The sequence below is a fragment of the Engystomops pustulosus genome, chromosome 5, assembly GCF_040894005.1.
Source record: "Engystomops pustulosus chromosome 5, aEngPut4.maternal, whole genome shotgun sequence".
Lineage (NCBI taxonomy): Eukaryota > Metazoa > Chordata > Amphibia > Anura > Leptodactylidae > Engystomops > Engystomops pustulosus.
Genome location: NC_092415.1, coordinates 143,130,475 through 143,148,202, shown reverse-complemented (window position 1 = coordinate 143,148,202; position 17,728 = coordinate 143,130,475). Strand labels below are relative to the sequence as shown.

Sequence of the window (17,728 nt, the reverse complement as noted above, 5' to 3'; positions counted from 1 at the left end):
CATGGCGACTCTGAGGGTGATGGCACACGTGGCGCTTTGAATGCGGTTTTTGGGCTGTTTTGAAGCAGTCTGTTAAAAACTGCATGCGTTTTTGACAGGTTTGACCAATTATCTTAATTCAAACTGATGTTTTTTGACGGACTGCTTAAAAATTGGCCAAAAGCACGTTCAAAGCGCTAGGTATGCCATCACCCTGAAGCTTCCCTACAATTTTCAAGCAGGAGACAAAGAGCCATAAAAACTCTGAAACCAATAAGTGATTATTGCTAGTTATGGTCCATCTCAGCTCAAAGTCGCAGTGGCCTAATTCCTGAGGGTCCAGTGATATAATTATCAGGTTTGGGTCAGGTTTGGTCTCATTGCGATCCAGAGATTCACCTGGATCCAGTAATGGCAGATCCTGGACCAGAACCCGGACCCTGTAATACCAGGTAAAAGGGACCCATGACCCCTTCTGGATGGAGTTGTGTCTGCACCTGATATAATCGGACACCTCTGAATGTGCCTTATCTTTTTTCTGGGAACCCATTATACCATCAAGTGCAGAGGAATATCTTAAGGTGTGGACGATCAGGTTCCACTAGGCCCACACACAAGGTAACTAACTTACTGAACTGCTGATACTTGTAGTGCTACCTTTTTGTCTTTTGTACTCTAACTGTGTATATCTCTATTGCATATATTTTTTTTTTTGTCTACTGTGCCCTTAAGGCAATTAAATATAAAATCTAATCTGTCTTGCTCTTTTATCTCGATACACGAACCCAAACATCCAAGTCTCTCTTTTTATACATGGGTTTGGTTCCTCACCCTTTAAAATCTCGTTATGGACCGGGCTTATAGCAAAGGAGAACTGGTGGCAGCTTGAATTGGGTTGATAAAATTCTGTTTCACTGAGACTAGTGAAAGGGGTCTTATAACCATTCAGGGTTGTGATTTATTGTTGTGCCATATCCGGAAGTTTTGTCGATATTTTAAATCGCTTCCTGCTCCTCTCGGATCCTGTGCATTCTGGGAGTGTCTAAAAAAAAAACAAATAAAAACAAAGTGACCTTTCGTACCCTTCAGGGGTCCGAAACATCACGGATTCCTTCACACGCTGACTCGTAGGGTAAAGACTGGAATAGCAGTTGTAATAGCACATCGGTATTATAAATGAGGGTGCATGATTTTATTTATTAAGTTGCCCATTACTGAATCTAAAGTGGGTGTCTTCCTAATATATAACTTGGATACTGTGCACTTAGTCAGGAAACGCTCCCTATATATACATGGCTTCATACAAGGGGGCAAAAATGGCGTCAGTTTACCCTCCATGTGACTGATGTGAGTCTGCCTACTGTTATTTCCACTTTTTTTTTAATATATATATATATATATATATATATATATATATATATATATATATATATATATATAATATATATATAATATATATATATATATAATAAAGTGGTTCCCAATTTTGACATCTCTGTCAGACTTCAGCCATGTTTGGACTGAGTCAAATCTCAAAAAAAAGTCTTAAAATATGTCCCCCAAAGTAGGGCTACATTCACACTGACGTGTGCCCGACATACCGTAGTACAGCGGGAAAACGTTGACGCCTTGGAGAGGAGGAGGGGGTGAGCTCTCTGCCCCTCTCCATAGCGATATATGGCACATGGCGCCGTATTACGGGGAAAGATAGGACATGCCCCATCTTTCTCCCGGCTACAGAACGATACAGCGCCGTGCTCCCATTGCCGGCTATGGGGGACGTATATAATGCCTTCTATGCTTCCCCCATACGTGTGTGTGAATGTAGCCTTAGACTAATAAACTGACAAGATGTCCATTTGTGTTGTTTAGAAATATTCCAGGTTTTAGTGTATTTTTGGTGCATGCCTTTTGTCTTACTAGTAAAATGTCTAAAAACTTGCATACATGTAGCATAAGGTGTTTTGGTTTCTGTGGCACAAATTAAGATCAATTTGCCTGGACTGACCTTTTAAAGGTTTGTGTTTTTTCAATTTTATCTGAATCATGCTTTTTCGAAAATCTAATTTTGTCTGTTTTCCTTTCAGCTGCATTTGTAGGTGTTTTACACTGGTAAGTTCCTTTTTTATTCTTGTTGTTTATCCGGATCCACAGCTTATCACCTCTTTTATAGGCTAAGTGATGTTAAAGTTGATTGCAAAAGTATTCATACCCCTCGAACTTTTCCTCAATTTTGCATGTTACAGCCACAAACTTGAATGTATTTAATTGAATGTGTAAAGTAAGTGGTTTTAGCAAATTGAAACACGGAAAAGTCTGACATAAACGTTTAGAATGATGCCACTCATGGCGTTTTGAACCAGTTTTTGGTCCTTTTTTAACGGACTGCTTAAAAAAGGACCAAAAACGGGTTCAAAACGCCATATGTGGCATCACCCTTAGACATGTGAACATTGAGGGTGTGGTAACAGCTTGCAGTCAAACTGCATCTCAATCAGTTTTTAGGTGGTTTTGGGTGAAGTTTTGTTAATTTAACAGGTGAAAGACATGAACTGAACTGGTGAATTTGATTTTGAAGGAGAAACCTGTTCAACAAATGTCTTTTACCGGTGAAATTAACAAAACTGCACCTAAAACCACTCAAAGCAGATTGTGATGCAGTTTGAACTGCAGCAGTTTACTGCACCCTAAGGCCGGCGCCACACAGGGCGCTTTGTCTGCGCTTGCAAACGCAGACAAAGTCGCGCCCACTGGGGCGGGCCTCGGCCCGATAGCATCGGCGTTTCTATTAACGCAAAACACAGGCGGCTCGTTCCCGATCGCAGGCGTTTCCATAGAAACGCCGATGCGATCAAGCCGAGGCCCGCCCCGGTGGGCGCGACTTTGTCTGCGTTTGCAAGTGCAGACAAAGCGCCCTGTGTGGCGCCGGCCTAAGGGTGATGAAACAGTTTTGAACCAGTTTTTGGTCCTTTTTTTTTAAGCAGTCCGTCCAAAAATGCATGCGTTTTTTGACCCTTAATTACATGCGTTTTTCAAAAAATGAATGCGTTTTGTAATGAACTGCTTAAAAACGGCCCAAAAACTGGTTAAAAACTCCACGCGTGTTCACACGGTGCGTTTTGGTTGCGTTTTCATTGCTTTTTGAAACGCATTAGAACAGCCGAGGAGACGTGATTTGCTTATTACATTATTAACACTTGCGTTTAGTAAACACAATATTAACACGTGTTAACAAGCCATTAACACATGCATTTTTAACATTGAGCTTACTATGCGTTTTATAAATGCAAGATTTGACAATATTGTCATTAGGTAAATCGCCTCTGTTCGGCTGTTCTAATGTGTTTCAAAACGCAATGAAAACTCAACCAAAGCGCACCCTGTGGACGCTCCCTTAGTAGGACCAGCTTTAGCACTTTAGCAGCGATGACCGTTGCAAATCTGTTGGGTTATGTCTTTATCAGCTTTGAACATCTAGAGTCTGGCAGTTTTGCACATTCTCATTTGCGTAATCACTCTACCTCAGATGGAGAACAGCCGTTTTGAAGTGAAGCCACAGATTCTCAATGAGATTTAGGTCTAGAATTCGGCCCATTTTTAATGCATGAATGTGCATTACACCATTTAAACCATTCCGTTGTAGCTATAGCTGTATGTTTAGGGTATTTGTTGTACTGGAAAGTGAACCTACCCGTTTTTGCACACAACAGTGAAAATGTGCCATTCTCCATCCGTTTTTAGAACAGACTGCAAATGGCTGGACTAAAAGCTATACTTTTTAATGGATAAGTGCCCTGTCATTTTAAAGGACAACTACCACTAGGATCAAGAATTGCAAACGAAGCACACTAACATACAGGTTTGTGCCCCCTCTGGAAGGATCTACTCTTCTTTTAGCTTCATTTTTACAAAAAAAAGCTTTTAAAATTATGCAAATGAGCCCAAGGGGCTCTGGGCTCCATTGGTGTTAAAAAGCTAAAAGAAGAGCAGATCCTGCCAGAGAAGGCACACACTAGTATGTCAGTGTGCTTGGATTACAATCCTTTATCCTGGGGGTAGATTTCCTTTAAAGAAATTGATCCCAAACTGATCCAAATTTGTCAGTGAAAATTGGATGTTGGCTTTCATTTTTCACAGCCCATTTTACACATTTGTATGCAGGAGGCTTTATAGGTTTTCTTCATTAAGAAATTCTGCTTAGTTTGTAAAAAAACAGACTTCAAAGTGCACCTTAGTTACTATGTTACTTCTATGTTAGAGCACATCTGTCTACAGGATTGAAGACCTGTCAGTCTCTCCTTTCTTCGGTTGTTTACACAGCTGTGAGTGGGTGTTATCCCTTCCTGCTGTAGTATGCTATGAGCACTAAATTCAAACATCAAGCTGAAAGTAAAGCGGTTATTCCTCACTGCCAGAGTTGTTTAAACTAGGATTGCATGGATACCAGAATTTTGAGTGTGATACAATGCCTAGGAACCAATCATGATACTCAATACCAAAAGCATTTTTTCAAGGAAATAAAAAGTATTATCTGAATTCAACATTAAGTGTACAGTAACAAGGGGCATGAAATGTCTGGGGATGGGGCTCAGTCCAATCGCATATGCGTTTCCAATTAAAATCATGCAATCAGTAACAATCATCATCTATTCAAAGGATTCCTCGAACCAACACGTCTATTTAAAGGATTTTCTACCCAAAGTCTCCTCTGAGGATACTGCAGACAGATACTAGAAGTCTCTGAACCAATTGTTACAGACATGCCGTGTGTAGGATGGCTTACACACAAGTGTCCCTCCTATAAATCCATAATGACCAACTCTTTACATAGAGATACAAAACCATATAAAAACTAATTGCACATACCCATTAAAAGAACTCCTGGATACAGGGCCGTGGTTAATATTCCCCAAAATATTGTCCACGGCTCTTTATCCAGGAGTTCTTTTAATGGGTATGTGCAATTAGTTTCTAGATGATTGTATATACTAGGCATAACTAAAACATGGACATTGTGTTGCATTTATTCCTTTTATGAGATATTAATTAGGTTCATACCTAGTAATGTTTACCTATTAAAAAGTTTACACGCACTATGCACTTATATATTTCAAATTATACTCTTTGGTAATACTTAGGTCAGATGGCAATATAGTCTTGTTGGAGTTCTATTTTTGATGTTTTTAACTATAACTGTTATGTATTCTAATGTGATTTCCTAGTAAAGTATTGCTATGTTGGACCCGAATACTCTTGATGTTGTTTGGTTTTGTAGATACTAGAAGTCTTAAGAACGGCACAAGGCATTCAGTACCAAAAATGACAGAAATCCCAAAGTAAATAAATAAGCAAATAAATACTGAGGTTTTGATACATTGTGAAACCATAGTTTAAACACACATCAGGATATTAGAGGTGAGCTTAAGCAGCCTCCATAGACACACACTGTACAATGTAGAGTACACATCTCTATGAGGGAGTAGTTTACTTTTTTTTTTCTTTTAAACCCAGCATATTTGGATAATGAATTTTCTAAGAAAAATGTTTAAACCCCCCTCCCCCTCCCCAAAAAAAATAAAAAAATAAAAAATTAGAGAAGGGAGAGGCAGGCACATATCTGTGAAATGTAGCAAAGCTGATCTGTCAGCCTCTGTGTAATCTCTGTCAGGCATTTCTGATCTCTCTATCTATGTGTTTGGGGTGTTAGTACAATGTCAGAAGCCAGATTAAAGTGTATATACACCTGTACCCTGTTATTGTAACCACATTGTCACCCCACAGAACTAGATGGATCATAATGTGTCTGCTTAGACAGTCCCCGCCCAAACCCTGGAATTTTGCACTTACCAGCCTAGAGAGTGATAGGAGCTGAAACAGCAATGAAACTGAGTAACATTGTAAAGTAAGCGGTTAAAATAATTTTATTGTGTTAACATCACTAGGGGATTGTGATGTGTGAATTTTCTTTCGTTGGAAACCCCCTTTAAGCAAAAAGGTTTCAATTTGTTCTCATCTGAACAAAGCATGTATGCTCTTTCATGTGTTTTCGGTGTCGCCTACATAACTTTTTTCAAATTGTAAACAGACTTATAGGTAAATGGGTCGACTAGGGGTATAACTTTGTAAAAAATTTTCTGAGCTACCTTGTGATGATAATCTAAGTGATGCATATGACAGCAGGTCTTGTAATGCTTTGCAGAAATGAACAGTTTTCAGGATAAATGTTGCTTAAAAGGACATCTAACTCACCTGCCTGCCATTTTCTTAGCTTTCTAAAACGCTTTTTATTACTGCTCGGAGTTTCCTTAATGTAGAAATTTAAACTTATATTCTTTGTTAATTAGCTGGAGGCGCTCAGGCTTGCGTCACCTGAGCGCCGCCTGGCTCCGTGGGCTCATAGTATATTCAAACACTCTATCATGCTGGGTCCCACCTGAGTATCCTTTAGACTGCCAGTGACATCACCCGGAAAATTGTAAGTCTCGCCCACACATATCAAGACTTTCATTTCACAGCCAGTTTGATAGAAGTGCGGCTGCGCAACAAAGTGTCAAGCACTGGATCCATGTTTGAGCCTTTTGGGGCATGAGTTGACCATCACTCACAGCCACTCGTGTTCTCGCTTCAGGGATATATAAGACGCCAAACATGTTGTTACGTTATTGGATCAATTTCCATGGAACATAGAGTACAGCTTACATGTGATGGAATAGCCATTCAAAGCTTATTTGATTATATAAAAAGATATAATAGATGTATGTGGCAAAGAAATGTGTTGGGAAGTTTCTTGTTGAAAAATAATTACTCTCTCCATACTATAACATTTAGTTGTTCACTCTTGACTATTGGTTCCGGAGGGCACCGGAAGGTAAGTCGGACTTTATTTTTTTTAAGCAGCCCTCTCCCGGCCACTTTTTAGTTTTTTTCAAGAACTCGGACGACCCCTTTAAGTACTTGCCTGTAGGCAAACTAATACTCACAAAGAGGAACTGTTCAGATTCTGATAGGTATTTGTCTGAATCGAAAGACGTTTGTTTAATTAAGCCAAAGAAAATATCCGGGTTGGTTGTTGCAACGGGCTACCAATATAGTTATTAAAATTCCAAGACTGGATCTGATTCAGACTAACAAGAGATATATTCATAAGTGAGCAACTAAGTCCCCAATCACATTTTATATAACGTATAGTGAACAATTCACTCAATTCATAATTGAGAATTATTTACAGTTTTTGTACTGTGACTATGATTTCGCAACTGTATTGACGGACAAAATAAATTTTCTTTCTATAAAAAAAGCCCCAACATTAGAACAACTTAGTCTTATTCGGTCTAACAAACCTTAAACAGGTAACTGGCTGAGCACAAAAGGATTCTATAAATGTGGACACATTGTATGTACATGCTGCAACTAGAATTGTAAATGATTTCACTTCCTGTAAACCTATTGAGAAGGTGAAACGTTGCTTGTCTGAACAGTGGTGGAATAAAAGACACATTTTTTGAGGAGTGCTGCTTCATCGTATTTTATTGATCTGCTGCAATTATTTTATTCCAACCAAAACGTTAACTTCTACTAATACTCAACAATCATTTTATATTAAAAAGTTAATCACAACAGTACATATGTGGTGGACGTAATCACGGACGACTGCTCAGAATAAAAGGCAAGACATGATTTATCAGGTTTAATATTTCATTTGTTTCAAGCTACACCTATTAGTTGTATCCCACCATAGTTTGTGTCTGTAATGTGTTAAATTGAGGAAAAGTTGAAGGGGATTTAAATGCCTATGTATGTTTGGTTTATGGCAACCCCATGTATCCTGAGAGTGGGGGTTTTGCCTAAAATTTAAGGAATAGGCAGTGATTTACTATGTGTATAGTGCTCTGCGATCTTCATCATTCCTATAGGCGTTAAATTGAGTCTCTGCTTTTTCATCTAGAAAAATAACCGTGAGTGGTGAACATTGACTTTCTCTACTCTCAAACGTTAGGGATATTTGGCTTGTGTGTTCAATTTCAGGATGAATATAAAATTGACTCTAACTTTTTATAGGTGAACTTAAAGGACCTCTACCATCAGATTCCTTGATGGTAGAAGATTACTACTCTCCTCTCTGCCCCCCTCTACAGTAATCTGATTTCAGTATCGATATGAACGGCCATGTTTAGAAATGTTTGTTTTTGTTTTTTTAAAAGAAAATCTACAATCTAAATTCATCATGAAAAACCAGAGACATTCCTAAATCTAGGTAATTTGACTGTGGTAATTTTCTCCCTTCTAAAATCAAATGATACCAATGAGCCTGAGGGTCTTTTCACTCGCTGTTACAATGAGCACAGCAGAGCTCTGCCACAGTGTAATTTATTTGTGCCCCCAGACTGATTGGAATTGCCTATGGAGCGTTCAGAGAGCCTCTGCAAATCTAGTGATCTCCAGCAGGCAGTACAGGGAATGTTAAGATGCGCAAGATTTGCCGAGTGCGCCGGTGACTTCATCGGCTATCTGAACACTCTGCAGGTGGTTCCAGTTGAGCTGGGGACGTGAGTAAATCCCATCACAAGCGAGGCCCACTCTGCAGAGCACCTCAGGCTCATTTGAATATTTTAAAAACCTTTTTTTCTTTTAAATGTGGCTGTTCCTATCTATACTGCAAACATACTACTGTAAAGGGGGACGGCACAAGGAGGTGAGTAGTAATCATCTAACATCAGGTAATCTGAAGGTAGATGTCCTGTTAAGTGACCTTCTCTAAACTTTTAAATTCACCTTTCCAACTGTTGAATTCATCAGAAAACTGATGTACAAGCCATGATAAATGTCCCTCACTGTTTGCATATGATCAGCAGCCTTTGCCATGTACACAAACATCCATGTTTCGACTAACGCACACTCAACTGATGTTATTGATACAAAAAATGTGGCATCATACTGAGAGAAAATCCTTATTCATGCATGCAAATGCACATTCGCACATTGGGGCAGATTTATCAAGCTGCCTGAAAGTCAGAGTATTTCTAGTTGCCCATGACAACCAATCAAAGCTCCCCTTTAAAATATTCATGAGCACAAGTAAAATGAAAGCTGAGCTGTGATTGGTTGCCATGGGCAACTAGAAATATTCTAACTTTCAGACAGCTTGATAAATCTGCCCCTATGTTTTATAAGGTGTGTACACTGACACGTACAAGGTGATCATAAATCCATAACATAAATGGGGCGCACATGGCAGAGCCAGTCAAAGGTTATGAGGTGTATGAGACTCGTGTGCTCGTAGTGCCTGCTCTCCGCCAGCAACTGGATGATGAGATTTTATTTTTCTAGACAAACCAGATATTGTTTGGGCTGAACCATCAGCTTGAACATTGTTGTTAGTAGCCATCTTGGTGAGTTTGATGTAATGGGCAATGCTGACAGTGGCCATTACTGTGATAAAAGAGCAGGACACACTATTATATCATCACCTTCGAGATCGCTGGAAACAGAACATGAGGTAGGGGGCCCTTCAATTTGGGAGAGCCTGTTTTGTTCCTAGCTAGAACTGTTCTAGAAACTCTAGTGGGTGAGGAAGACCAAATAAACTAACTTTTTATGGTTTCCATGGATTGCAAACAATTGCCAAATATCCCTAAATTTTTGTGAGGGGTGGATGTAGACTGACTGCCTTTGATATAGGTTCAATGTATAATATGTCAATATATATCATACTACAAGCACTGCAGCTAATAAGTCGGTAGATTCAAATTTATTGATAAATGACACAAGCATTTTCTTCAACTTGTTCTTCTTGATCATGTAGCTCTTCCACAATGAAGCTCTTACTATGTATCAGTAAAGGAACACAGATGACTGTCTTAATAATTTTTTAAAAGAAATTGTTAAGCAGATGGTAAAGTGCGTATACATAGCAGATTTGCCATAGTTGACATTTAGTTTTTCATTGCTCAATAAAAACATTGCTAAAAAATGAAATTTTTAATTTTATTTCACATGTGTATTTTTTCCCTATATTTCCTTCCCCAGGGGCTACATATCAACACTCTTTGAAAATGACCGTCATTTTTCTCACCTTTCTACTTTAGAGCGAGAGATGGCCTTCCGCACAGAAATGGTTAGTCTACTTCATCACATAGATTTAATTTCTTTATTTTCCAATTAGAAGTATATTGTTTTCGTGTGTCCCCAAGTCCACCAGAGGATGTATGCCACAGACAGTGGGCTGCCCTACACAGCTTTCATGTATCCTCAAAAAGTAGATGGGAGCTATTGAAACAGTCACACAACGGGCTGTGAGCTATGGAAACAGTGTGTCAGTGTTTGTTTTTTAATTCCCATAATTAGAGTAAGCTGAATTCACAATGCCGTTGCCCACCGTAACATGGCACGGCAGGCACACGGCGGCGCACAGGGAGAAAAGGTGGTGGTGCCACAGGGATATATGGCACACAGAGCTGTATGCCAAGAAAAGATGGTCACCGTGCGCCCATTGCCATCTATGGGGGATGTATATCGGCTGTATATACGTCCCCCATGTGGCAGTGTGAATGTAGCCTAACCCTGTAGCACAGCCTGTTTTGTTGTTCTGTTCTGAAGCAGACATGGATGGGCCTGGCCGTGGTACTTTTGCCCCTTGCATCTTCCAATGTTCACGCTAACCATACAACTGTACTACTACTGTGTGCAGTGTAATATGTGAGGAGCAGAAGCACATCCTTACTTTCAGTCAGCTGCCACTCTGACCTCATGCTCCTGTACCCTCATCCCGGCAATGGGCCATGCGCAGGTTGTTTATTTAGCAAATTGCTATTAAAAAGTTAGAACATTCATCAATACAAAAGTTTCTAATTCCATTTGGAGCAATGACATTTCTGCAGCTCAAATTTAGAAGGGCGTATTTATCAATCTGTTTATGACAAAAATCTGTACGAATTTGCGCAACAAAATACTCTAAAATACTTTTCACCATTTGTCAAGGGTTTTGGACATTTTTGCAACACATTTATCTAACTATTCTTAAACCCTGCCAGATTAATTGTGGGGTACAGTATATAAGGTAATTTACCAATATACATTAAAAGTTCTTCAGGCTTCACTTACATATCAAGAAAGAAGAGCAGAGCTTTTTATAATGTATGTTTGTACATTTCCTAATAACCTGCCCCCCACACTTACACACACATTACAAAAACATGAGACATACTGTGACATATAGTTTCATTACATTTCTTTAAGGAGGTTATGCATTAATATTATGCAATTTAAAGGAAACCTACCATTTAGAAATGCCCATCATTAGGCAAACCTACCGTTAGACAGGTGTTGCTATGCAGATGCTGGTGCAGGTCTTTTATTGTCCAGGAACCGGGGTGTTCCGGCTGAGGTTTTTTAAATCATTCTAATGAGCGTTCGGCGCACCTGTGTTCGTCACACGGGGCGCTTGACCCTTGTGTATTATCCTAATTATTCACGCCCACAGCGTGACTCAAGTAGCCCTGCCCTCCCTCCATTCTCTCTCCGAGAAGCGGTGACGTCACCAAGCTCTTGGGAGCTCTAGCAGAATGCACTGCTATACACTGACACCAATGCTTTTGGATTCGTTCACTGCAGCTGCACTATACAGACAGAGAAAGGGAGGGCGAGCAGGGCTGATTTGAGTCACGCTGTGGGCGTGAATAATTAGGATAATACCCAAGTGTCAAGCGCCCTGTTTGATGAACACAGGTGCTCATTAGCATGATTTAAAAACTGTTTTGCCGCCAAAACACCTCAGTTCCTGGACAATACAAGACGGGCACCGGAATCTGCATAACAACACCTGTCGTTGCCTAATGATGGGTGTTTCTAAATGGTAGGTTTCCTTTAAGGCTTACTTATCACTAAGATTTATGCACTTTTAATAAATCTTACTAAATGATTTTCTCAAGAAATATGTTTCAATCTAAAGGAAAGCATAGGGGCCACTGCCTGCTGTCAGTGTGTAAAGAAACCCACAAATTAGGCTCATTATGCTTTCACATTAATCTAGTAGTAATAATAAAGTTCATTCTGCTGATTAAAGTTTTTATTTTTACAGGGCCTTTATTATTCTTATTTCAAATCCATCGTTGAAGCGCCATCTTATTTTTCTGGGTTGCATTTGATAATGAATGATAATGTAACAGAATATCCTAGCGTAATAAATACTTTGAAAAGATTTAATGTCTATCCTGAGGTAAGTTGAAAAAATTTTGCATTTTTTTCTCTTTATTTTCTATTTGCATATTACATATGCAGTTAGTTTGTGTGTAGATGACATGACAATGGCACGCTTCAAATGACTATAGCTCTTGATCTATGGGGGAATTTATAATACTCTGGCGCTCGACTATTTCAGTGCTTCTAGGCCAGAAACTGGTGTAGAAGCACTGATAAATTCCCCCCTATTTTTCTAGGTGCTCGAATACCTGAGATAGTCACTGTTTAAGTTGTTGTCATATTTACAATTTTTATCACACTCCTAGCACAATCACAATGGTGCAATATTAAAAGGGAGATTTACTTTTTAAAATGAAAACATAACTGTGTTTCTACGTGCCACGGTTCAAATAGCCATCTCCCCCTCCAGGCTATTAGCTGAGGGCATAATGGAGAACGAGCAGCAGGGGCTCTATTTGAGCTCTCTCCATACAACTCCTACCGCACCGCGATCTCCTACAATGTTGTTGTGTGTACATAAGGGTTAAAGGGATACTATCACCAGATTTTAAATCAATGAATGAACAGCATCCTCTGCTATAGTAAAACATATCTTTTCTTTTAAGTTTAAAAATTGTGTTTACCTAAAAAAAAATAATAATAATTTTGAGACAATTTCATTACAAATGAGTTAAGCATCACTTTTTGTCTCAGATTACAATCACACCAGAATCTCTGTGTGCTATAAAACTGGAGAAACACACAGTTTAATACATAGTTGGGAATGCAAGCTGCAGATAAAGATCAATTGGCCGATTATACCTACCTGCCTGCCTGCCTATTTCCCTGGTTCTGAAGATCTCAGAACCACAATCCTGATTAGTCTTGTGCAATAGAAGCCGAGATAGTGGTGTCTAAAGTGACCACCCCTCCTCCAACCCCTAAAAGGGAATCTTCTAAGTTCATTTGCATTTGAATTTGCAGGAGTTTTTTTCTTTGTCTATTGTTTTTTTAATAGGTATTTTGCAAGAGCAATCAAGTTTGTTTTTATTCGTTTAATATGAGGTCTATTCAGTCCCTACTGTTATCTACAAATATCTGACTATATCTCAAGCTAGACTCGCTATAAAACTATTTCCCCCTCACCATCATAAATTGTAGGCGCTGATAAATAGCTTGCAAAATAATTCAGCCTATGTATCACCAGAGAGATAAAGGAGCCGGGCAGTCCATGATTAGCACTCACAAATTTACTCTAAAAAGTATATTTGTGTATTTACCCTTTTAGAAGGACTTTAAACTTGTTGACTGCTCTGCTCTCTCAGCTCTTCAAACAGATTGATAGACAGTCATTCATGAGCTGCCGGTCTGTTTAAGCCAGGGATAGAATAGTGAAACACATTCCAGGGAGATATAGTTAAGTATGTAGCAATCCAAAGGAGGGGTATAGGTATGATATAAAAGCAAGACTTAAAATGGAATCATGGATGTGAGCTACATTTGGTCCCAGTTGCTGTCAGTTGTAGCCCACAACCTCCCCTCCTAACCACTGAGCGCCTCTGCCATTGTTAAAAGCATTATTGCTACAAGAAGTTGGGGTACAATGCGTTCACATAGCTCCCCAATACTTAGCTACTCCCGGCGTGACTATGTAGTTGGTCCTTGTGACCGCTGACTGCACCAGGACCCAGTGCAAAACAACTCTGAATGCCGGATCAGTACGGTGCCAGAACAAAAGAGAAGTGAGGAGAGCATTCATTTATTTATTATTTGTCTAACCTGGGCTCTGTATTATAGATTGCCTCGTCTGATGTCTGTATTGTCAGACCTTTCCAGTGTACTGCTGGGGAGAGATTTGGTGCTTTTGATTCATTGTGCTGCACTGCATTATTTATTATTTTTGGGTTGGTGAGTAGTATTTGGTGCTTATATATTATTGGGTACTAGTGTTATCCCTTGAAATTGAACATAATACATCCCTCAGACAACAAAATGGTATACAACCCAGATTTGGAGCGTTGCATGGTTAAAAAAAAAAGCATTTTTTTTTTTTAAAGCAAACCTATAACTCTCTCCTTAACAAAGTATAAAACAAAAGTGTTGTTACTAAATTGCGTGTTTTCTGATTTTGTTGAGGTTTTGGTTTACTAATGTGAGTGTACATGTTCTTAAATGGGTTCCATAAAAATGAAGATAATGTACTGGTGTCTAGTTGGCAATTGTTGATCTAATAGGACTTTTCAGCTGCATCCAAGTGACTTCTAGAATGAAGTGGCAGAGGCATTGTTAAGAACACTATTTTTATCTTTTTTTTTTTTTTTTTTTTTTTTTTTCTCTCTACTGTTCAAGTTGATGTTCTTGATGGCTTAGTGCTCAGCCATTTATATCCAGCTTTTGACCATGAAATCGCATTTGGCCAAAATAAACGTATTTATGTCTTTTTTTACTTTATGGCTTACAAAAGAATATAAAATGGGGTTTATTTATCGAGCAGTTTGTGAAAATATTCTGTTGTAATGTGCACCAAACACCTTTTTTATATTTAAATTATGCAAATGAATCAAAATAAGTACGACTAGGCAGAGTTCTATACTATGCCAGATTCTCATTCAGCATCAGGCTGTCTAGTTTAAAGAGGTTGTCTAAAGATTGAAAAACATGGCTGCCTTCTACTAGAAACAGCCCCTCTCCTAAACATAGGAATTGTCTGGCGTTTCAACTAATCTCCAATTATTGCTATACAGCTAAGCTGCAATACCGACGCTTTCCATGGTCAGGTGTGCTACTGTTCTTGGAAAAAAGGGTCCATGTTTTTCAACTTCCATACAACCCTTTTAACTGTGCAGCGTTTTAGGGTGGTTTCACATTGGTGTGTGTGCTGCTCGTCCGTTGCACGTTCATTGCATTTTGTCTCTGTTGAGTTTCTGTTTTGCTTTTGTTTTTTCATCTCCGTATCCACAAAAAAAAAATTAAAGGACCTCTATCACCAGATCAAGGATTGTAAACCAGACATACTGGTATGTGCCCCCTCTGGGGGCATAATAAAAAACATTTTTTTTTTTCAAAACTAGGGCATAAGAAGCTAAAATAGCAGCAGATCCTGCTAGAGGGGGAGCACACCAGTATGTCATTGTACTTCGTTCATAATCCTTCATCTGGTGATAAATGTCTTTTAAGTTTAACATTTATTTGAAAACGCAACTCCTGGTTTCATGCCCTCATCAGTGATAAGACGGACCCATCATCAGTGTTTTTTGCGGATCCATAGAAATCTGTGACAAACATGTATTTGGGGAAAAAAATCCAATGTGAAAACGCCCACTAAAAACAATGGCTAAGTGAGGCATCCATGTCCAATCGCTGAACCACGGATGTGAAAAAAAAAATGTGAAAGAGCTCATACTATGAGACACTATTGATAAATCCCCCTCAATTTGTAGCATTTGAAAACATTTTGAAATAAAAGAAAATGAACCACTTAATAGGTTACTTTTTGCTGTATAATTGTTCATATATGTTTAAAGATGTTTTGTTCAGATTCTCATTTCAGTCCTGGATTCTGCCACAGATAGTCTTGATTAAAAATCATGACATTAGGAGTTTAAAAATTGGCAAAGGATACAAAAATAACACTTTTTGGCTTCTTCCAAATGACTACAAATCCCTTTCTTGACGCAGGTGATCCTGGCCGGCTTGTTCCGTATTTACATAGCTACAATGAGGGCTGTTGGCATCGAAACAAAGATATGTTGGACAGTGAATCGTGGCAATGATCTCAGCCCTGTAGAAAGCTGTGAAGGTGAGTTACAGACCCTTACATCTCGGTGCCAAAAGCTATATGCTTGAATAGGTGCTGAGCTGCTTTACCCCAACTCCTTCCTTATACAGTGACTGGAGCCTTCTTCTTTCAGCTCCATCCCCTGCAATTCTTCCGAATCCACAGGCTGCTTGCACATGCGGGGTCTGGGTTTTGGACCTTCACTAATTTGATAGTGATGACCTATCCTATATATAGGGGGATGAGATCAGTGTCCAGAACATCCCCCAGCTCAACAAAATCCCTTTTAAATTAGACATGTCATGGATGTGATATATAAAAGGAGCTTCTGAGATGGATCTGCTTATTAAAATTTTCAGTGACGTACTTATAAATGCTTAGCAGTCTTGAAGCATGTTTGTGGAGTCAGTCTGCTTTTAAAGTTTGAATAACTTCTACATAATAATCTAAGTTTGCTGTAAATTTTTTCACATCAAATTAAGACATATTTACTTTTTTAACATTATGTCAGCTTCAAGGGTTTTTTCGGGTGGCCACCTTGGAAATTTCCATACAAATAACCTATCACCTATTCAGGTGAATTGGAGTAGATGTGCAGTTCCAAAACATTGATGCCGTGCAATAGACTCTTCTGCTTCCAGGTGTGTCCATTGGAGGCCTATCTTAATGAGTATAAAAGCTGTCAATGGACGGGGCAGAAGAAAACATCTTTAACACTTTAAGGATCTCACCCTTTTTTTGTTTTTTCCTTTTCATTTTTCACTCCCCACAATACAAAAATCTATAACTTTTTTTTTTTTTTTACACTTAAAGAGCTCTGACGGCTTGTTTTCTGAGTAACAAATTGCACTTCATAGTGATGGTATTGAATATTCCATGCCGTGTACTGGGAAGTTATGTCACTGGTCGTGAAAGGGTTAAAGAGGACCTGCCATCATATTTTGACCCCCTGACTAACAATACCTGCTAATAAAGGGTTACAAGTCCTCCCTATATCACCTAAAATTAGCTGCCAGTGGGGCATTGTACCATAATTACAGCCATTTTTCTGATATGCAAATTAGCTTTTCTGACTCCGCTATGGCAGAGAGAGGAGAAGAGTCAGAGATTCTAGTGAACCATGCTCCATTATTGTGACTGACAGCTCTTAGTCTCTTGAAATCACTGCTCTGCCTCCTTGCACTTAGAGCTTTATTTGTCTGGAGTAGAAGTTGATGGAGGCAGCTGTGACTTCATGTGGTCAGATATATGCATGGGGTACAGTTTGCTATTATTAATAGTGTAAAGTACCTGAGATGATGCCACTCTGGTCACATGACATGAACTGTGACCAGTAAGGAGGCATAAGGAGTGGGGAGTATTAGATGGGAGGGGCTGTCTGTGCAGGACACGCCCCCTCTGATGCCAGGTAATAGATAAAAGGTGATTTATGTGGATGTAAGCAAAATTATTTTTAGCTAAAAGAAGGTGGTGAGTTAGTTAATAGAGCTCTATTGTCACTGGCTGTGTATGTGAAAATCAGTTGATAGGTTCCCTTTAAAACTTCAATTTAGTTGGACCATTTTTCCCAATGCATAATTTTCTTTTCTTGATCAGTTTTTAAAGGAAACTTTATTTTGACTGGCATCCTTTGATGATCTTGTTTGGATTCTACTTTTTCAGGGGACATAGATGGCCTAAAAAGGCCTCTTGCTATGCATTTCCTTTTCATAGACTACAGTGAATATAACAAAAAAGAGAAAAAAAACTGTAGCAGTGCAATCAAATTTTTTATAAAAAAGGAAATTCTTTATA

The 17,728-nt window shown here is 38.9% G+C and overlaps 1 protein-coding gene across 6 annotated transcripts in view; it reads left to right on the top strand.

The window, feature by feature from the left end:
- DPY19L1 (dpy-19 like C-mannosyltransferase 1) overlaps window positions 1-17,728 on the top strand; it is a 137,051-nt gene that overhangs the window by 20,127 nt on the left and 99,196 nt on the right. For 5 of the 6 annotated variants that reach the window (XM_072153270.1, XM_072153273.1, XM_072153271.1 and 2 more), the window contains 4 exons: window positions 2,067-2,091; window positions 10,006-10,093; window positions 12,056-12,193; window positions 15,835-15,955. In XM_072153270.1, coding sequence (XP_072009371.1) covers window positions 2,067-2,091; window positions 10,006-10,093; window positions 12,056-12,193; window positions 15,835-15,955 — 372 coding nt within the window. Of the gene's footprint in view, window positions 1-2,066; window positions 2,092-10,005; window positions 10,094-11,587; window positions 11,831-12,055; window positions 12,194-15,834; window positions 15,956-17,728 lie in introns of those variants that run through there. The other variant, XM_072153275.1, reaches the window with a different exon arrangement.